The following is a 22,728-nucleotide window of genomic DNA, read 5'->3' as shown; positions in this document are numbered from 1 at the left end:
CGGTGGCTTGGGGAAGAGAAATAAAACGGGGACATCCAAGGGCGTCTTTTTGTGTGTGTGTGTGTGTTTAGGGCGTAAAATTTCCATTATGAGTGTTTCTCTCTAAAGTGATTTTTTTTTTTTTTGGCTTTGCATTCGTCTTTTCTTCATTTTTTTTTTCCGACCCCGCCACCCAACCTATTTTGGATTTATTGCAAGGAGGATTGCATTGTGTGCGAAGAAAATCGGATTACAAGAAACCACTACAAACAAGAAACAACAACAACAACAACAAAAGGATTTCCCCCCTTCCAAATTGGTTGCGGCTTTTAATTCATGAAGCAATTCCCCCCCTTTGCAATCACAATCTGGATATCAGAATGAGCAAAGAAAGACCCAAGAGGAATATAATTCAAAAGAAATACGTAAGTAGGGTTACACCGTATCGTTGATTTGTTCGGGTTTTTTTCTTTCTCTAAATGCTCGTGAATGTCAAGTTTATCGCTAGCGGTGGGTTGAAAGAATATCCAGAAATCTTGGGTTTTCGTCCGCTGGGAATGGGGGGCGAGTCTGAAAAGCCTTTTTTTAAATTGCAGCTCTAGTTGCTTTTCGTTTTTTAAAGATTCGTGTAGCGATGCCTGGCGTGAACAAATGTATTGACCTCAAATGACACAATCATAATCTAGTTTTAGAAGATGAAAGATCTGCAGCTCCGGGGGGCTGCTGCCAGAATGCAACGAAACGGCTCTCTCGCACGGATTTGCTAATATTTCACTTTGCATGCAAATGGCCACGCTCTTCTAACATATATTTTCGGGATTTGGGAAGGCACCGGGGTTGGTTCGGTGGGGATCTTCACTTGCAGCCTGATGGCTGGTTATGGCGAGCTTTGCTGTCTGTAAGGCCCCCCCCCCTCCCCCAATCAAATCCAGTGCATGCAGACCGTTTTGCTTATCTGGCTTGCAGGAGAACCAAACCAGTTGGGGATCGTGTTACAAGGAATGTAGATGCTGGGCTTGACTTTAATGTTAGGGAAATGGCTCGGGGTTTCGCTCCCCCCCCCCTTCCCCGATGGAGAAATAGCTTTAACATTCACTATAATGCTTTGCAATTGGAAGGGAATACCGTGTAGTTAGTGGTGTATGCCCGCTTCTGTTAGATCCAAGCACTTAATCTGTAGTCATTTGTATGAATGTATAGAATCGTGCCTTTCTTTGGCCTGGCTGCGTTTTGGCTGGGATGGGGCAGTTTTAAGTTTGCAAAAGCTGCATGGATGAGTCAAATATGCGGTAGACCTAATGGCGACTGCCCCCAACCCAACATTTTTAAACCTGTTTTATTGTGGGTTGTTGGTTTTTTTGGGACTGGTAATAGGTATTTTAGATAAGTTTCCTTTTGGTGACGCAAAAGTTATGTGCATTATGGTGTGACTGTCGGGTTGGAGAAGGGAATTTTCTTGCGAGGCCTCTTGTGTCTTATACGTGCGGGGGAAATATCTTCCAAATCTTTCTCCGTTCTTTTAAATAAAGTTGTTATAAAGCCATGGTTGATTCTAGTTTTCTGCTAGTTTGGCTGTCTGAAAATGCATTTCGGGGAAATGTGAGATCAAACAATAATGGGGAAACTTGAAGCAATTCTCCGACAGATTTACTTATTAAAAATACATCCGCATTGCAGAGGAATCGAGAGTCTAAGCAGGCCACTTTGAAGTATTTTATTAAAAAGAGAAAGGGCTGTTATAGGAAGTCTTTTCTGACGAAGCGTGCGAGGTGTGCACGTTAGCCGTGGAGCAAGACAAAGCAGAAAGGGGTGGGGAATATTTTGCTTTCCCCCCCACCCCGGTTTGCTTTTCTTTTTAATCGCCAAAAATTTGTTCCAAGCCATTCCACGGGTGAACAATGCAACTCTGCTCAGCCCCCGTGCAGCTGGCTGGAAAAACTAGAAGTAATGCCACTCCTTTCCTCGGGCCTCCTTTGGAAGGGTACCGCGACGCCGGCGAAGGGGACACGGTGCATATTCGGGGTGTCCCCTAAATGCGTCCGCTTGGGGGGGAAAAATCGCTGTGGTGGGGAGGTCGCGTGGGATGGAGGTGGGAATTGCTCTGTCGTTGCAGTGAATCGCGAGCACAGCCAACAAGCATGGCTGCTGCCTTGGCCCTTCCTGACATTGGCGGCTGTATGCTTCTCCCTCCCTTCACCCCCCTCCTTCTCCTCTGTAGCGGCAGCAACAGGTTAAGCGACGTGTCAACGCGAGCCTCCCTCCCCCCCCCCCGGGGTTCTCGGCCGCCGAGCCCAGCCGGGGCCCGGTTCTTGTTGTTCTTGTGACGTCACAAAGCCAAGGGCCTGGGCTCGCTGGAATCTTCGTCTCCTCGACGTTCCGAATCCTCCTCCCACCCCTCTGTGACGTCAAACCCGAGGCGGGCTGTGCAGAATGGCGTTTGTGTACGTCTGTAGCCCTGCGAGGGCTACTGCGAGAGAGGAAACGGCTCTGGCGCCTGGCAGCGATTAAGCCTCTCTCTCTCTCTCTCTCTTGACGAGCAGGTGTAGCAGGTTTTTGCACAACTCTGAAGCTTCTCCTCCTCCGCCCCTTGGTGTGCCCTCGTCCTTACCATTAGGGAAGGCCTAAGCCCTCTTAGCTCTGTGACCTGATTCATCGGCTTCCTCTCTTGAGTGGATGCTGGCGTTGTGGAAACTAACTTGGGGGAAGGGAAGGGAAAGGCCGATCACGATTCCGGTGTGCACAGATCCGTTGAGTTCGACGTATTACGATATAGTCTCCTGCGGCGCAAAGAGTATTCTTGTTCTTTTGAGTGGCTTCTGCCATCCCATAGTGCCACACTGTAGAAGTTATGTTGTCGAAGGCTTTCACGGTCAGAGTTCATTGGTTCTTGTAGGTTATCCGGGCTGTGTAACCGTGGTCTTGGAATTTTCTTTCCTGATGTTTCGCCAGCAGCTGTGGCAGGCATCTTCAGATGCCTGCCACAGCTGCTGGCGAAACGTCAGGAAAGAAAATTCCAAGACCACGGTTACACAGCCCGGATAACCTACAAGAACCAATGTAGAAGTTATCCTTGTGGATGCCCCAAGCAAGATCTTAATACTCCCTTAAGATCCGGTGATGACTGTCTGAAGTCATCTCTTCTTGTGTGTGGCTTGATAAAGTATGTTAGATTCTCCCCACTGTTAATGGTCTTCTTGTTCTTTTGGTGGCTTCTGCCATCCCATAGTGCCACACTGTAGAGGTTTTCCTTGTGGATGCCCCAAGTAAGATCTTAATACTCCCTTAAGATCCGGTGATGACTGTCTGAAGTCATCTCTTCTTGTGTGTGGCTTGATAAAGTATGTTAGATTCTCCCCACTGTTAATGGTCTTCTTGTTCTTTTGAGTGGCTTCTGCCATCCCTTAGTGCCACACTGTAGAAGTTTTCCTTGTGGGTGCCCCAAGCAAGATCTTAATACTCCCTTAAGATCCGGTGATGACTGTCTGAAGCCATCTCTTCTTGTGTGTGGCTTGATAAAGTATGTTAGATTCTCCCTACTGTTAATGGTCTTCTATGGCTTTCCTATACATTTCCCAAATATTCAATATTTTGTGCCAAACTGCTGAACTACAACTGGTTTTGAGAGTCTTGCTATTTCACATAGAACAGAAGCATGACTGGAGAGTGCTATAGATTCTTTCACCATCTGCTTACCCTATGAGAGTTACAGTGGAATATTTGGATGTAAGAATATTTATATCCAGGAACTGGTGAGGAAAATCTCGGTTGGATCAAATCAAGCTTTTTCCCCAGAGAAATAGAGAAAAAAAACTACCCAAAAGGTATAATTGGGGGTGGGGGGTCATGGGGCCTGGATGGACAAAAGCCATGTGAGGTGGGGGTTGTTGTAAGGAGGAGAATTAGAAGAGATACAAGGGAAAAAACTGGCTGGATCCAATCCATTCTGAGATTCTGACAGAACATTCCAGATTCTTCATTGAGCTTAGAGTACCAGCAAAATGTGTGACTTGCAATACTTCCTCAGATTATCCTAGTATTCCATTCAGGTGGAAGTGGTTTGTAGACGGGGCCTGTGCGGTTATCCGCTTTCCTTTCTCAGTGGAAGCTTATTGTTGGACAATTCCTGTCTAGAATGGAGATGTTATACTGAGTACCCCATGATGCTTCTCTTGTTGGCTGGCTTGAGATACTTGAACTGTAGATTTTAAGTTGAACATTTATGTATTGGTGACTAATAGGTGGTAAGAAGATTCTGTAGTGCACCTAGCTGTTTTGTCAAATGAATACCATAACATTTCTTGCTGATGCAGATATTAGAAAACACAGCTGTGTAGAGTGCCACCATTCATCCAAAGCCTGCTGAAAAGTACTGTCAAGTGATTCTTTTTCTTCCAATTTTAGTACACATTTTAATTGGCGATAAAGTTATGAATACAGGAACAGGAACAATTGTCTTCATGCATGAATTGTTGTCTTACAGATGGTGAATAAAAGGTTGTTTCGGTTTATCGTGCAATAATACATAGTTGAAAGGTGTAACCCAAAGATGGAGAACCCATAGATGGAGAATCTGTGTGTGCTCTTTCTTTCTGTACTTTTAATAACCTATAACTAATTCCTGTAACTGCTCCCCACTGCTCTGTTTCCAAAACATTTCTCCATACTGTGTAGTTTTGGGGTTTAGACTTTCAAAACTAACAACTGAATGCTGAAAATAGGTGCATTGTACCTTTAAAGACAAAATGGTCATCTCACATATCTTGTATATTGGGAGGACTGTGTGTACTGCATTCTCCCAAGATGTATGGCAAAACGTAACTACTGAAGAAGCCGGTAGTTGAGTGGAATACTAGATTTTGACCAGGGAGACTTGAGTTCAAATACCCACTCTGTAATGAAGGTCACTGCACGACCCTGGATAAGTCTACTCATTCAGCCATACTTGTTCACAGGGTTGTGGGGGGAGGGGATGATGCTGTGAAAAATAAATGTACCTTGTAGCCTGATTGTATAAGCCATTGTTAGCATGTAAATGCTGGTACAGTGACTCATAGAGGTTGGCCATTTGTAAGCAAAATACTTCAGAGTTGCCCATTCCAAGTCCGTTTTCAGTAGATGTTGCAGTGCTGCTACAGTTTGCACTTGCAATGTAGTTGTTGAAAAACATTTGCAGAATTTGAACCTGGTTCTGAGACTGATAAGTTTCTGTTAGACAAAGCTAGATCTTAGTATTTTCTTGCATCTCTCCTGCCTGTGAGACTGAACGTTTTGTTTTAATTATTCTTTTTATTTCTTTTATTTGTATTGTTTATAATCTGCCTTTCTTACTGCAACTCATGATGGATGATGGCCAGGCTCTAAATTGCTGGGTTTATAGATCTGATGGGTAGTGGTCCAATGGAGTTTTTACATTTTATAAATCTTATTTTAATGTGCTGTGTTATACCTACAATAAGACTCTGGGATAGGATAGGTAATCATGATTGAACAAATAATACTGCTTGGAGAAATTGTCTCCTCACCAGAATCCAGATTTCAGGAGCACTTAATAGCAAATCATTATGTTGAAACTCTCAAGAGGATTGGGTGTGGACAGAATGGCTAGTCAAACTAGACAGCTTTTTTTTTTTTTTGCTTGTTTGGCTGGAGGCCCCCTTGCTCATTTTTGAGTTGGGCATCAGTGAACTAGACTTGATACCTGTCAATTTAATGAAAGATCAATTATTTTTCCTCTGCATGGAAAAGATAGGAAGCCCGACCTTTGGTAGAATGTAAAAGCAGACAATAAATGTATTGGAATGTACACGGACTTTGACATTCACCCTGATCTGTGGACAATGATTTATCTTCCCCTATCTCTTAGGCTGCTTCTCCTAGGTGATATCAGGTCTTAGAGCAACGGCTTAGATTGGAGAGAGGGAATTGTGTAACTATTCTTGATTCTTATAACTTATATAATGTTCAAAAGTGAGGACAAAGAATTGCCTTTGTTGTAAACTGCGAACACTGCAGTGGATACTGAGCAGATCTGAACTTTTGGTAACATACTGTATTTGTGCTCCATAGCATTTGCCGGGTTCCCATAACATTCCTGGCACAAGGTGGTGTGCCGGTTATAACCTGCAAAGCCCTTAATAGCATGGGCCATCAAGAATTTCTAGCTGTTCTTTATAATTTGAATTTTGAGTCACTTCAGAGTTATTGCTAGCATTCGCTGGGGTATGTCCAAAAAGTGGAAAAATTGATTTTGCAAATGTCCCAAAATAATTGTATACTTCTTCAATTTGGGCAGCAAACATAGTGGAAATACATCTGGGGTTTGGCAAAACTGATTTCTCAGCTTTTTGAGTATGCACTAGAGCAAAGCTTTGCTCTAGTGCATACTCAAAAAGCTGAGAAATGTGGGGGTCACAAAAATAACTAAATGTGGGGGTTTTGAAAAATTTGGCAACAGTATAAATTTCTTTATGAATTATTATCAGTAAATGTTTGATTTGTATACCTATATACTCGGGGTCGCATAAAAATTTATCCAGCGAAAAGGGGTCGTGAGTGGAAAAAAGTTTAAGCCCTGCACTAGAGAATGCTTGTAGTTGCACTGAGATTCATCAGTGGCTCTCGTTTGGTACTTTTGCAAAATATGCTTGGGCATGTCAGCCTTCACATGGGAGTGGTAGTGTTCGTCCAATTTTGTTTATTTACTTTAGCATAGAGAACAGGCAACAAATCCGTTTGACACCAGGACCAAAACAGACATGAAAAATAAGCAGACTAATGGAAAATAAGTATTTATACACAAATTAGATGTACTAAAATTGACCACTGCAAGGCTAACCCAATTTCAAGATGCTCATCCCGGACTCAGGAAACAAATGTGGAGTGAAACTGTGGATTGTGAGGACCTGATAAGATATGTGAGCTCATCCAGTCCCTGAATTGATCAAATCCTGCCTGCCTGTTTCTATAGAAGGCAGAAGAAACATATCTGGTACAGATCGCTGGCACCTCTACACAGGATGCTGCTGAAAAAGGCTGGTAGTGGATGAAGATTGATGCTGCAGTTGGCCCAGTTCTTCCTAGTGTTTACTGCTCTGCCTGTTGGAATAGGGGCTGGTTTTGCACCTGACCTGAAAATGAAGCCATATTTGGGCTCCCTTATTTTCCCAAGAGGTCATTGCCTTTAATTTATATCATGTTCAAGACAAGCTAGGGGACTGCTTTGGTGAGAGATCGGGGCTCTGGAATTGTTGATGACTCGTACACGCTGTAATGAAAGAGATTTTATGTCCTAGCTGAGCAACATGTTTTACATAAAAGGCGGCCTTAATTGCTTTCATCTAAACTCAGTTTAGGGACAAGAAACAAGTTTATTTCCCTTGCAGTTTATGGTTGCAGCTGGAGAGAAGAGGCAAATCATGTTCTGACATTTTCTTTCTGACAGCTCTTATGATAACAACATGCAGTCAGTCTTTGTTTCTCTACAGAGAGAAACTTTGCAGATGATGGGCATAGAAAAATCTAGTTTCTGATCTTGGTGTAGTTGGGCTCATTGTGCCATTTTTGGGGAAAGTGACTGTTACTCTGCTGTACAGAACAGTTTTATTATTTCTATATGTTTTGCTGTGATGTATGTTTGTTGTGATGGAGAATTGGGGGACTGTAAAACAGCTGCATAACCAGATTTGAATTTATAATTCTGTACTTCATGTGTAACTTTATAAGTTTTCTAACTGTTCCTTAGGGCATGCAGCAAATTTGCAGTCCATAAAATCGTTCCACAATTAATGGCAAGAGTACTGCAAGATAGACATAATTGTTAGTGTTCACTTTGCTGCTTTTGTTGGTGATGATCAACTAGAGATTTGTTTAAAGGCAAGAGATGAACAGAAGTGGTTTGCCATTGCCAACCTCTGCCTAGCAACTTTGGACTTCCTTGGGGGTCTCCCATCTTAGTACAAGCCAGGGCTGACCTTGCTTTACTTCCAAGATCTGAGAATATCAGGCTAGCCTGGGCCATCCAGGTCAGGGCCCAGCAGAGATTACATATATTCAAAAGCATCGAAATCAAGGGGTTTAAGCATGCCTATACATCTTTGCACTGGAACATGTCATTGCATTGGGCAGCCTTCTGACTTAATGCTTTAAGTGTTACTTGGCATTCTCCTAGCAGGTTTCCAGAGAAAAATCTCGCTTATTTTGAAATGCATTAAACATGTACTTAGTTGCATCTCTGATCCAGTGTCGTGGTGATGGTGGTACATGCTTATATGGTACATCATTGTCGTAAGTTTTAGAGATGGATTTTTCTTGCATGATATAGGTGTATGTGTGTTAAGTGCCATCAAGTGGCTTTCCATTTAGGTGACCCTATGAATTAATGCCCTCCAAAACATCCTGTCCTTACCATGGTCAGATCTTGAAAACTGAGGGCCGTGGCTTCAATTACATCTCATCTTGGGTCTTCCTCTTTTCTTGGTACTTTTGACTTTTCCTAGCATTATTATCTTTTCCAGTGACTGTTGCCTTCTCATAATGTGACCAAAGTACGGTAGTCTCAGTTTAGTCATTTTAGCCTCTAGGGAGAGTTCAGGCTTGATTTGATCTAGATCCACTGATTTGTCTTTCTGGCAGTACAAGGTATCAATAAAACTCTCCTCCAACATCACATTTCAAAGGAATCGACTTTCTGCCTGTTAGCTTTCCTCATCATCCAGTTTTCACACCCATACATAGTAATAGGGAATACTATGGCATGAATGATATTTCTCTTGGTCGCCTTACACTTAATCTTTTCTAGCTCCTTCAGGGCTGCCCGTCTCAGTCTCCTGATTTCTTGGTTGTAGTATCCCTTATGGTTGATGATGGAGCCAAGGAATAGATTTTTTTTTTAACAATTGCAGTTTCTTCATCGTCAACCGTAAAATTGTGTCATTCCCCAGTAGTCATTACTTTTGTCTCCTTGCTGTTGAGCTGTAATCCTGCTTTAACCTTTATCAGTAGTCATTTCAAGCCTTCACTATTTATAATGTAACAGTAACATAAGAAGTATATAATTCTCCATATATATCTATATCTATGTCTTTTATATATCTTTTCATGATACACACAGTCAAAAGCTTTGCTGTAATCTATGAAACACACTGATTTTCTTCTGAAAGTCTCTCGTATATTCCAGTAACCATAAATTTGTAATATGAACTCTAGTGCCTCTTGCTTTTCTAAATCCAGCTTTAACATTTCTCTTTCCATATATGGTAACAATATTTGTTATAAGACTTTGAGTATCACTTTACTCCTGTGAGAAATTAATATGATGGTCTGATAGTTGCTGCAGTCTTTGACGTCTCCCTTTCTGGAATTGGAATGCAAATCATCCTTTTCCAATCTGTGAGCCATTGTTTTGTTTTCCATATTTGTTGGCATACTGTTAAGATTTTGATGTACTCCGTTTCTGTGGCTTGGAATAGCTCTATTGATGTCCCATCTACTCCTGATGATTTGTTTCTCCCAATTGCTCTCAGTGCAGCTTTCACTTCCATTTCTAAAACTAGGTTCTTTTTCAAAAGTTTCTTCTTTGAAGGCATCTGTCATCCTTTCATCTATTCTGTATAGTTCTTTAGTGTATTGTTCTCATCTTTTCTTTATTTTGGTCCTGTTCAGTTAATGTATTTCCATGTTGATCTTTCAGTATGCCTATGCGTGCTTTAAATTTCCCTTTGATTTCTTGCATCTTGTGGAAAAGATCTCTTGTTTGTTCTTCCTTTTTGTTGTTAGTGTTCTCTTCTGTTGCTTTACACTGGTTATTATAAGAATTCTCTTTGTCTCTACGTGCAAATAGCTGGAACGCTGCATTTAGACTTCTGATTCTATTTCTGTCACCTTTTGCGTCTTGTATTTGAAGCAGCTGTCTTTAAACAAATTAACTTTTTACAAAGTTTAATCCTAGTCCTTTAAAATTGGTGAGAACGCTAGCATTGTAGATACAGATCTGCCTGACAGGGGAAGGGGCTTATGGTTAGCTCTTCTTCCGTTTCCTTGACTAGCCATCTACTAGGTGCTGCAGAACTGCTGGATTGTATATATGCCCCTAATTTTATTGCCTTACCTTCTGGTGGCCTCTGAAAATATGAGTCAAAATTTCAGGCGCAGCTGTGGTGTACAGCTGTGTTTTTGAGGAGGACGAATTCACCATTGTTTGAGATTTGTAACACACATCTCTTTTAGAAATGTTTTATGGTCAGAATAAGGGTTTTTATATATTTCAGTCTTCAAACTGCAAAACGTATTGAGCTTGGCATTGGAAGCTGGGGTTTTCAGCTATGGACAGAAGTAGGCTTAACTGTTCAGCTCAGTGTGTGTGCCAAGACAATTAACTTTGTTGAACTAGAGCTAAAGGGGAAAAAAGTTAGGACTGCTTATATTTCTGTGTGAGATATGCCCTGCTCAAGCCAAGTTTCAGCTCACAAAATTCCTACTCTAATTAGGACAAACTAGTCTGTGATGGTTGTTAGAGTGGTTTAGCAGCTAGACCCATAACTTTCAAGTGCCCCCTTACCTTGGTTGAATAATTTTGTGTAAATTCGTAAAAATGAGATTCTTTTGGTATTTTGGTATTTGTGTAGCTTAAAGACATGGCTGTCTGGAGAATGATCCTCATTCCCGCTCTGAGGGAAGGGCATCTTGAATCTTGGGTGATTTTCGTCCAATGCTAGGGGAGGCAGGAACTAAATTTTTACTTCCTGTCTCCTGGGCAGGAATTGCTTCAAGTTTCTGGTTTGCTATTTGTGTAGTTTAAAGACATGGTTGTCTGGGGAATGATACTCATTTTCTTTCCATTTGGCTAAATCACCATGATGAATTTTTAATGGCTTGTAGGATGTGTCTTGAATGACTGATGGATCCAATTGGCAAACTTTTATTTTAAAAATTATAGCTGATACTTGATTATTTACATTTTTAGAAGAAACTGCAACACCTGAGCCTTAGTGGTTAACACAGCTTGTGAGATCACCAAGGTCAATGGGACTAATGCAAGTGTGTGCTCGGTTAGCCAGTTCAATGGGCTGTATTTGCCTAGAGGACTAGGGCCCCGGCGCAAACTTTTGATACTTAGCATAGGGGACAGTTGCCAGATCTGGTGGCAAAAATCTGATTTCTTCAAAGCTCCACAGCGTCAGTGTTGGCAATGGTCCTCCTTATTTCCGAAGACTTATGTATGTGTTCTAGGACTTACTAGATCCTTTGGAATCTGCAATGGTGTTTTACAAATTCAGGGGTCTCTCCAGAGTGGCCCCTCATGCAGCAGAAGGGGAAATCCAGTTTGTCTTTTGCGTGCATGCAGAAGCATTTGGCTGCATGTCTTTGGATCCAGTCTATATCTTTACTTAAACTTATCCCCCTATATTTGAGTACAAAAAAAATGAAAGCAAATAAAATGTAATAATCAAAAAAGGATAGCTAACATTTAATTTGAAGAGTTTCTTAAATCTATATTTAAAGTACTACACAGGCTAGTGGGTATTTTGTTGCTGTATTGTTGCTTCAAGTATTGGGAAGAGGTGGGGATTTGTGAGCTTTTGTGACTGGGGAACACTGGTGGCTGCTTTATTTCCCCCTCCTTCAACATTTCAGCCATTGTAGTAACTTTTTTAAAATGGATGTTTCTTTGTATTCAAATTCTATTTATACATTGCTTTGAGTGCTTACATATGCTGGCAAATCAACTTTCATTTTATAAATAAGATAATTTCATTAGGACATCGGGATCCAGCTGCAAGCTAGTAGGTCAGCACTTGCTGAATGATGCTGAAGATTTAAACTGACAATAAGAACAGAAGGAAGGCTTTGGTTGTTTATGCATGGGAGTTTTACCTGGGGCTTGAAGGTCACTCGACCCACACTTTTCTGTTGCAAATCTATGCACCAGTAGTCACCAAGCTCAAATCAGGAAGCATTTGAGTCCCCGCCCCTTGAAACACTGCTTTGTAATTGACTGTAATGCTTTCTGTGAGAGAAACGTCCATTTCCCCTCTCCCCCTGGTGGAAACCCAAGTGCTTTTTAGAAACCTTTTCAAAAAACAGAGCTCTCTACAAGGAATGGGGAGGGGAGGAGAAACTCAAGCGTCTTTTAAAAAACCCTTTCTTGTGTGAGTCTGCTCAGAAAGAGCTCTTGAGAAATAAGGAAGCATTTGAGTCCCTGCCCTTTGAAACACTGCTTTGTAATTGGCTGTAGTGCTTTATGTGAGAGAAACGTCACCCCCCCCCCAGCTCCCCTTTTGCATGCTTTGGTTTATGCATGGAGATTTCACCTGGGCTGATCTCAGGGGAGATCGAAGAATTGTGTGGCCTGTGATAGTTGAACTGTTTTTGTCGTTGCATAGACCTTTGTGGCCAAGAGCCTTTGTTATGACACAACTTAAAGCGGGCAGTGATGCAGCCACACGTAAAGAAACCTGCTCTGGAGCCAGGAAAGTTGAATAACCCAGGAAAGTCTCAAATGTACCATTCTTGAGCAAGACAACTGAACGTGTGGTAGCTGGAGAACTTCAGAAATTCCTGAATAAAGCAGATTGTTTGGTTCCATTCCGATCTGGTTTCAGGCCTGGTTATGGTACTGAAATAGCCTTGGTTGCCCTGGTGGGTGACATACATTCTCCTGGACCTTTCAGGGGCTTTTGATACCTTTGATCATGGTATCCTTCTGTATTGCCTTTTGGGACTGGGAGGCACTGTCCTGTGATCGTTCTGTCCAGTCCTACCTTTAGGGTAGGTTTCAGAGAGTGGTGCTGGGGGACTGCTGCTCTGCCCCTTGGTCTTTGGCCTAAGGGATTCCCCAAGGTTCCATCTTGCTTCCCATGCTTTGCAACATCTATGTAAAGCCACTGGGACAGGTCACCTGAAGATTTGGGCTGAGTTGCCACCAGTATGCAGATGGCATTCAGATCTTTCTTGTGCTACCAGCAGATCTCAAGGAGGCTGTGGAAACTTTGAACAGGTGCCTGGAAGCAGTTTTGGGATGGATGAGGGCTGACAAGCTGAAACTTAATCCTGACAAAACAGAGGGGCTACTAGAGGAGTGCGGGTCTGACCCAGGAAATGGGTTATCCCTTGTTCTTGATGGGGTTGCATTCCCCCTAAAGGAGAAGGTTTGTAGTTTGGGGGTGCTCTTGGGCCTTATGTTGGATAAACAGGTGGTAGCAGTGGCCAGGCCCTGACCTGGATGGCCCAGGCTAGCCTGATCTCGTCAGATCTCAGAATGCTTAGCATAAATCTCAGTGAGTCAGGCGGATTATAAATAAATACAGAGCAAAGCTTTTTCTAAATTCAACAAAGAAAGCGGCTGCAGAAAATCATATATCCTACATATTCAAAAATATCATTTAATTCGCACCGAATTCAGTATTCCTGTTTTCACTAACTCCTGTGGTTTAATTAAACTCCAGTACCTAATAAATGGGGGACCAAATTTGAAGAAAACTATTTTGTGGATGTTCATCCCCTTCCCAAAATTTTCAGTATGCAAAAATCTTCCCCATATTTTCCTTAACCATTTATCAACGTCAGGAGCCTTTTCTTGTTTCCATGCTTATGCAATTAGCATTCTAGCAACTGTAAATAAATTCCCCAGTAAGTAAGTCTTATTGATTGCAATACCTTTTAGCATAATATTTGCCAGGATCTAATTTTAGTTTTATGTGAAGAATTTTTCTTACTAATTCAAATGCCATACTTCAGAAGGCTTTTATGATTAGGCATCGCCATCAAATATGCATAAGAGACCAAACATATCTTTTACACCTCCAGCATTGGTTTGATGTCGAAGGAAATGTTTTCTTAACTTATCTGGTGTCAAATATCATCAATACAGGAGCTTAAGAAAGTTCTTCTGTATTGCTATATTCATTGAGGTTTTTTAAATACATCTATTGACTTTGATATTTCTGTTAGCAGATCCCTTTCCCATCTTTCTTTATATATAGTCGTTTTTTAATTCTGCATCAGCAAGTATATCATAAATAGTTGCTATTAACTGTCTCCATTGATCAGGATATATTAATATTGACTCAAACTGACTGGGAGATCTAGATACATTTATTTGTGCTTGTATGCTCTGTATAAACTTTATATAATATAAAGCTTCTGATTTGTAGATACGTCACACTGGTCTTGTTCCATCTACACTGGCTTCTACTTTACTTCCTGGTTCAATTTAAGATGCTGGTATTTACCTTTAAATCTTTGTATGGCCAGGGACCAACATATCTTAAGGACCACCTTCTCCCATAGGAACCTACCTGTACACTCAGGTCATCTTTGGAACTAGATGGGTGGCGGCAACCTGAGAAAAGGGCCTTCTTTGTCATGGCCTCAAAACTTTGGAACTCCCTCCCTTGGAATTTTTTGCCAGTAGATTAAGACCTTTTTATTTTATCTTGCATACCCCAACAACAGCTACTGGGGCCTCCTTCTAGTGTTGTTTATGTGTTTTAAATTGAACGATTATATAATTTTAACTGTATTTTTCAATGCTCGAATCTCTTAATGTTGCTTATGTTTGCCACTTTGGTAACCCTTATTGGGTAGAAAGGCGCCATAAAAATGTTTTAAATAAATGATGTAGGTAATAGTTTTAAGATGACACAGGACACGTTTGCTGAAACTGATTAATTCAGATACTCCTCTGTGACTTGGTTTCTGCTACTCATTACACTCAGTTGTCTAGATCTGTGGCTCCCAACCTTCATGGCAGGGTGATCTACAACTCCAAAATTATTAAAAACAAACAAACAAAAACAGAGCATGCACAAAACTGCAAATGCCTGGGGCCACTTTTTGGTTGGAACCCACAAGTTGGGAAATGCTGGTCTTGATCATAATTTTTTTTGTTTTTTTGCCATCAAGTCACAACTGACGTCTGGTGATCCCTGGTGGGGTTTTCACGGCAAGAGAAATTCAGAGGTGGTTTGCCATTGCTTGCCTCCATGTCACGACCCTGGTATTCCTTGGAGGTTGCCCATCCAAATACTAACCAGGGCTGACCCTGCTTAGCTTCTGAGATCTGATGACGGGACTATCCAGGTCAGGGCTCATGCTGGTTACCTTGCCTTTTTAAAAAATGCCATCTGCTGTCACCTTTCCAAATGTTTTGTTAAAAAAGATGTTTGCAGATACAATCTTGTTTTGCCCTCTCTCTTTAATAATTGTTAAAGGTTTCAGTGTTCACATCTCCCGTCCTCTTTGCTTGCTGTAGAAGAAGGATCAACCAGAATAACAGTTTTGTTCCCCAAGTAGGAAATGTAAATGGGCAAAAGGACTGGTGGATGACAGAATGGGAGGGGCCATGACGACATCATTTTCCTGATGCCTCAGAATGAATGGAATGGATTTGTGATCTGGCAACCCTATATGACCTTACCTCAAACAACATTTTCAGCAGAAGCCATTCATATGCATTCAGCTGTCAATTTCAGTAGTGGATTGACCCCCTTCCCAGTATTTTTGGAATCTTATAGTGTACCCTTTTTTAAAAGTTGTTTTTCCCCCCCATCAATAGTACTTCAGTGGGGTAGTTTGGATCATCATCATTCCCTCTCATTGCTTAGTGTCGTGAGACTGGAAGTGGACCTCTTCTCTCCCATGTCTAGATACTAGGCTCAAACTACAGTGGAAGGCTATTGTTATCATGCTTTCCCCAAGAGCTTGTAGAGGCAGTTGGCCACTGTCAGGGTGCTGCTCGACAGGGATTTGGGTTTGGTCTCCCAAGGCCATTCTTATGGGGGGGGGGAGCGGAGGAAGGGACCCTTGTTTGGTGTAGTATTCTGTTTCACCCACCAGTAGGCTCCTCCCTCAGTAGTAGTCCATATTTGCATAATTTTATTTCAGTCTCTCTCTCTCTCTCTCTCTCTCTCTGTATTTCACTTAAATGTATGTCCAGACAAGGAAAATCCTGACCACAATCCCTGCTTTATTCATTGTCTTTAACTTCCTCCCGTCTGTGCAGGCCTCCCTAGTTTGTGGCTCTTTGCTCTTCCCCTTCCCCCCATTCATAGGAAAAAAAACAAAACCTTGTTGAACAAAATCTGGAAGATAGAGGAGGTTTTGGTAGTCTGATAATTTAAATGCTAACATTTTAATTAATAATTCAATTTATTTAGAACATCTCTATGCCACTTCTTCAAAGCCCTGCACACTATGTTCATGTGTTTCGAAACATGCTTTTAATGTTGTTAATAATGGAGAGTCTGTTTACCCCATAGCACCAAAGAATTGCAGTAGACCAAGACTTAAGCCCTGCTTGTGGAAAACTGGAGGCTGGACTAGATAGACCTTTTTCTAGATAGGCATCTTCTTATGACCCATTGCATAACCCTGTGCTGTTAGCTCCCCCACACACACACATACATGCATCCATACCTACTCAGACATTTCAGATAAGGTTTTAATTATTTCCCTGTCTTTGATGTCTTAGATGATCCCAGTGCATTTCCCTGGGTTCACCTAGTATTCATGTTGAGTCAGAAGTAATGATCATACATCATTAAAATCAGCCTACAGGTAAGGTCCATGTTCAATTGTATACATAATCAATTGCTTAACAACCCAACTCTGTATAGAATAGAATCAATTATTGCACTGTAAGCTATGTATATTGCCTCCTTCTTACCTCAGGCAAATGCTTAAAAATGAGATCCAAGCTGAGATAAGTTGAGAGGCAATCATTTTGAGTTTCTTATTGTGCTGGACCAGTGTTTCCAGTTTGATCATTTGAACTTTCCCTAAGCTCCTTATTGTTTTACGAAATACAAGTGGGTAAACTGAGCCATTGTGCCATGATTTTTCTAAGAGCGCAGTCCCATCAGACTTGGATACTTGGTCCAGGGCACTTCTGAGTTTAATGAAGGAATATCTTATTTCAGCTGATCTTCTGGGTCATTCGAACTGGTGGTTGTTAACCATGGTGTGACTTAACCTTTTCTGACATCACATTGGGCAATGCTCTAGCACAACGAACACTAGAGCGTTGCCCAATACAGTGATGTCACTTCCAGGTTGCGTTAGACATCATGGTTAAAGTGGGAGACCTGGCATCCCTACTCGCTTCAAGCAGCTTACAGCGAAGATAATAAAACAAATTCATGAAATGGCAACTATTAAAAACACAATAATTAAAAGACAACCCTGGGGGAGGGGGAGAGGCCAATGCCATTCAACGCAACTATTAGAAGAATAGGCCAATGCCATTAAAGTAAGCCAGGGCATAACAGCCCCCCAGCAGCTGCTCGAAGATCAGAGAAGCAGAGTGGGGTGACAGCCAGTGTGGTATAGTGGTTAAGAGCAGGGGACTCTAATCTGGAGAACCAGGTTTAATTCCCCACTCCACCTGAAGCCTGCTGGGTGATTGTAAACCTCTTTGTGGCGTAGTGGTTCAGAGTGGTGGTTTGGAGCAGTGGACTCCTTTCTTTTTGCGGCGAGCCTAGACATTCACCTCTTGGAGAATGCACAAAATGAAGGTCTGCCTTGCTGGATGCTGCTTACTTGTTAGCTAACCTAGCTTTTGTGCCAAAATAATCTTGGAAAATTGTGTTTGCATAGATACGACCTTTTGCAAGAGTCCTCCTCCTGGCCTGCTTCTTTATGAGGCTAATATTAAAAGTACTTTTATATTTTAGACTTGTATGGCAGCTATGACTTCAGTGAATTTGGGTAAAAAAAGATTCTTGGCTTTTAAAATCTCTTGTTCTGACTAATGGTTACAACAGAGATGGCCTGCTTTACCCCTCGCTTGCTTGCAGCATAAAAACCTGTAACCAATTAATGCCCAGCACCATAAAACCTTTTAAATATACATTAAAAATGCTTACAAAAGCTAATTTTGTCAGCTCTCTGTCTCTCTCCCCCCCTCTCTCTGACACACACACACACACACAGAGTCATCTGGAATATTTTGAAATGATGCCTAGGTTAACAATGATAGTCTTGCTGTATTGTAGAGAAAAAGTAGGCTTCTGTTCAAACCCAGCTGGATTTCGGGTTTAATTCATTGCTGTATGGTGGGATCACCACAGCTGCTATGGGGTCCTTTACAAATGCAAAAAAGCTGTCGGTGTTTGTTTTATCTGAGGCATAAGTGATGAGGCCATGTTGAGGAATCCATTCCAACATACAGTGTGCATGCTGTAGTAGGCATTGTTTTATAGCGTTGCTGTTTCATTTTGAACTTTAAAATTACTTGACGCACAGTGTGTCACAGTTGGAGGGGGAGAAGGGAACAGTCTTGGGACAGGAATACGACCACTTTTAACAACTTCCATCCCGTGGACTGCTTTCCTGAACATCTGTCAGCTGTCCGGAACGCTTGTGTTTCGACTCCATTCTCACCCACAACTGGCATAAAACTTCCTGGGAAAATATTGAAATTAGTAGCTGGGTTACATGTATACAGTTACCTTCAATCATATATCGCCTCGTTCATTTGCATTAGTCCTTTTTCCTTTTGATGGGAACATTAAGCGTGGGTGCTCACTTTGGATAGTAACTGGTTAAAACTGTGCAAAGGCTGTTTTTCTTCCTTCTCAAAAGGATCCTGGGAATCGTAGTTCCAGGGCACAGGCTGACAATCTTAAACAACAATGGCAACAAACTACTTGTTTTGCATTTAATTGACTTCAGCAGTGCCTCTCAATGAAACGTTCCTGAGGTGGTGTACAATACAAACAAGAGCAATAGTTTATAGTAAAATAGTCCCAGCAGTTAAAATAGACTCTGAACAATGATCTAACCATTAAAAAATCTAAAACAGCAGCCAGCAGCAAACGCTAGAAACAGTCAAATAATTAAAGGGCAATCCGAAGGCAAGGGACCGAAAAAGAAGGAAAAGTGAATCCAACACATTCCAGCCCCAAAGCCCAGGAGAATAAAATCTTCCTTACTTGGTGCTTACCATTCAAGAACCCAGGTGTGTAGAAGTAGGGATGAATAGAACAGGAGTCCACAGAGCATTGCCTCTTGAGAAGCAGTGGTAATGAAACTACTTTAAAAGGAGACCATATTTCTAGCATGGGCAGACTTTGTGATCCAGAGGGGCATTTTTATGTTTGATTTTGTACTTATGTGTATACATTTAAAGAAAAGCAAATGCAGAGAGACAACGTGCAACCCCATTAATGTTGGTGGCTTTGTTGTTTCCATAGAAAAAACACTGCTTCTTTTTCTACTCTCTCTACTGGGTAGCTAGAGGCCAAACAGAGTTCCTTCCAGATAGGAAAGGAGCAACATTGATTCATTTCACAGGTTGCTGCTTAACTAAGCAAGTCATGGCATTTCACTAGGGACTGAGATTTTTGCCTCTGCATGACTTCCAGTTCCTTTTGCTCCAAAAATACTGGGACCGTTGCCTGGAGTTCTCTGCACTGTGTGCCAGGCGAACATGTCATATATTTACAATATTGTTCCCTTGCCCATTTTTCAATCCCCTAGACTTTCTTTAGCTGTTGCTTCATGAAATTTAATTCTGATTTGCATTTGAAATAGTGGCCGCAGCCCAGGTGTGGGGCCATCCCTGGGTATTTTAACATCCAGTGTGCAAAGGAGGATTGTTCTGGAGGGCTTTCATGAACAAGGCACAAAGCTGCAGTGGAATGGTTCAGCTCAGGAGGAGACTTTCCTACCTTGATTGTCCTGTTGCCTTATACGGAGACATTTGCATACATTTTTTAGGTTATTTCCTCCTGTTTCACAATTCCAGCCCAACTGCCCTTTTTGTCTAGGAATCTTTGCTGTTAGATTCAAATGTTACTATATTTTGTAATCTGCTTACTGATTGACTGATAAGGTCCCCTCCTTTATCATACTTGTAATCCTCCTGTGGTCCTAGTGAGAAAGGCAGACTATAAATGAAAATAATAACCATTTATCAGTGTTTTGTATTTTATTACCTATAACCTGATCTTTAAAGCTGTATAGTAATTTTGTCTTAGTATGTCAGCCTTAAAATAGAAGATAATCCTCCCAGATGTTCATATGGCCCTGGTATGCAATCCAATTAAAAAAACAACAACCAAGGTATTGCTAAAGCTGTAGTCCTGTACACACAATTAAACTGCTTAAATCCCTTTGGATTTTGGATGAGAGGGAGAATTTAATCTTTAATTTGGGATGGCAATTGCATAGTTTGGATTTAAAATTTTAAAAAATCATTAGCAGCCATAAAGGAAATATAACTGTGCTTTGAGCTTCTGCAGGGTGACGAGGATGATGTGAACTGACCAATAATAAGTGCTGCTTCTTGTAAAAGGGTCACTGATAAGAATCTGACTGCACAGGGACATCATGTGTGATGCTTCTTGGGATTAACTCAGGGAGAATGAATCCAAGGCTGTCACATTAGTCTCTTTTGCTTGGATGCAGAGACCATGCAGATTAACATTGAGAATTCTGTTTATTTTTATTTTGGTTTCTCTCTCTTCTTAACATTTTTTGCACCAGGGTAAGGATAGGCAACATCTCTGGGCCACATGACCCCAGAATGCAGCACCTACGTGTGAAAGTATTGGTGTGCCAGCAAACCAAAGAGAGAAGAGAGTTGAGAGCTATACTTGGCTTGGCATGCTCTGATAAACCTGAGCCCCAGTGACACTGCCAGCACCTGAAGGACTTACCTGGTCTTGGCTGGTGACTGTGCCGGGCAGGAAGACAGTGAAGAGAGTAGCTCATGTCTGCTGCCGCCTCCTAAAAGTTTTATTTTCTGTTAAGTTCAGGTATTTTCTGCCCTAACCTGGATGGCCGAGGCTAGCCCGATCTCATCAGATCTCGGCAGCTAAGCAAGGTCGTCCCTAGAAGACCACCAAGGTCATGATGCAGAGGCAGGCAATGGCAAACCGTCTTGGTTAGTCTCTTGCCTTGCAGACCCTATGGAGTCCCCATGAGTCAATCAGCTGCTGTTTGATAGCACTTTCAACCAGTGCTTTCTGCAATGCTAACACACTTGTAAACTAAGTCAGTTGGTACATGGATATTAATTGAACACATCTTTTTGTTGATATTTTTGGGGTAGAGTTTTGTCATTAATTGGAAGGCAGGATTTCTTACAAGAGTATTTAGACAGATGGAGCTGGTTTCAGAGTTTCATTTAAAAACTGGTGGCCTTTGGGGTAGCCCCTCAGAACTGCAGAATAATTAAAACAAAGATTTTATATGTCTGGACAGTGAGGCTGGACATCTGGTACCATTTGTGTATTACAGTTGCTAGACTAGATGAATATTTGTTTTAGAGCAGCTGGTAGCTGTAATTAAATCTCAGAGCAGTTTTGATTTTATTGGAAAAATTGGTGGCTGAAATTTTAACGTGTTGCAGAGATGAGTCGGTCAGCATGGGGGGTGGATGGGGAAACAGCTATGTCTGACCTGGCAAGTGGTATGACCTTGATGCTGAAGTTGTGCTGCTGTCAAGACTGGGAAATCCAAGTAGAGCACCCAGAAGAAGGAGGAGGAGAAAAGAGTTTATTATTATTATTATTAGTTTTATACCCTGCTTTTTCTCTACCTTTAAGGAGTCTCAAAGTGGCTTACAATCTCCTTCCCTTCCGCTCCCCACAACAGGCACCTTGTGAGGTAGGTGGGGCTGCGAGAGTTCTGAGAGAACTGTGACTGGCCCAAAGTCACCCAGTTGGCTTCTTGTGGAGGAACTGTGAATCAAACCTAGAGTCCACCGCTCCTAACCACTACACCACGTTGGCACAATCCATTTTTTCCAGGCTCCATTGAAAAGACTAGGGCTTGTATAGGAGGCTGTATCCCAGTGGGAGAGCTTCCATCTGTCTGCCACCCAGTATCTCTCTGCCGTCCAAAATTTGCTGTCTGAGCTGTTTCCTCAGTCTGTCTCATGGCTTTTACTACGTATCCAGATTTCTTGTGTAAAAGAAGGTCTTCTCCACACACTAGGAGGAAGAAGAAACCTCTTAATACCGGGAAGGATGTGAACACACCCTGCTTTATACTTGCGTGTATCAAGGTGTGTCAGCAGATACTAGTGGTGTTCTGGTTTGTGGGCAGGTGAAATGAAAGGTAAGGGAGGAGGAATAAGGCAGGTCCTGGCAAGACTTGTTTTATTTGTGCTCCAAATACTAAGATGTATTGCAGTGCAGTTATGTGAGCAAAATACCCATGAATGTGGGCTGTTGTGGTGGGATTTTTGTGCGTCTTAGTTTTTTATAAATGTGTGGAAGGTTGCAGTGGTGCAGTCATCGTGCTGTACATTGTAGCAAAAACACAGCATTTCTCTTCATTATCTATTTCCAGTAAGCTAGAAGCGAGTAAAATAATAAGCAGCCTCTAAATTCTGATAGTCTTGACAACTAACAGCTTTTCAGTAGAGTTTGTGTCTGATTGTAGTTTTGTCTTTTATGCTTTTAAGCACTGGATGAAAAAAGTAATTTTGTTTTTTATGGCATTTAAGTGCCACAAACGTTGTTGATTCCAAATCAGGATGAAAAATATTTAATTGATAAAGAGTCAAAGCACTACATCTGGAAACGATTGTTTAGAGTTCTTTTTTTCCCTTTCAATATTCAATTCCTGACTCTTGTCTTGGCACGGTAGCCCCTTGACCCCATTTTCCCATATAAACCTTTTTCTGATAGCAGAAATATGTTCCTAACCATCTCAGTTAGTCAATTATGTCCTTCAGCATTTTGAACAGTGTCCATGTGTCCATTTCTAGTGTGGTGTGGTGGTTAGTGTTGCACTAAGATC

The 22,728-nt window shown here is 41.6% G+C and overlaps 1 protein-coding gene across 1 annotated transcript in view; it reads left to right on the top strand.

Annotated features, from left to right (window-relative positions):
• The first annotated feature begins 289 nt into the window (after positions 1 to 289).
• Positions 290 to 22,728, top strand: part of JARID2 (jumonji and AT-rich interaction domain containing 2) — a 235,764-nt gene continuing 213,325 nt past the window's right edge. The window contains exon 1 of the mRNA XM_056854075.1: positions 290 to 404. Within this exon, the coding sequence (XP_056710053.1) occupies positions 360 to 404 (45 nt within the window). The 5' untranslated portion in view covers positions 290 to 359. The remainder of the gene's footprint in view (positions 405 to 22,728) is intronic.

The sequence above is a fragment of the Euleptes europaea genome, chromosome 8, assembly GCF_029931775.1.
Source record: "Euleptes europaea isolate rEulEur1 chromosome 8, rEulEur1.hap1, whole genome shotgun sequence".
Taxonomy (NCBI): Eukaryota; Metazoa; Chordata; class Lepidosauria; order Squamata; family Sphaerodactylidae; genus Euleptes; species Euleptes europaea.
This window is presented reverse-complemented; position numbering and strand designations above follow the sequence as displayed.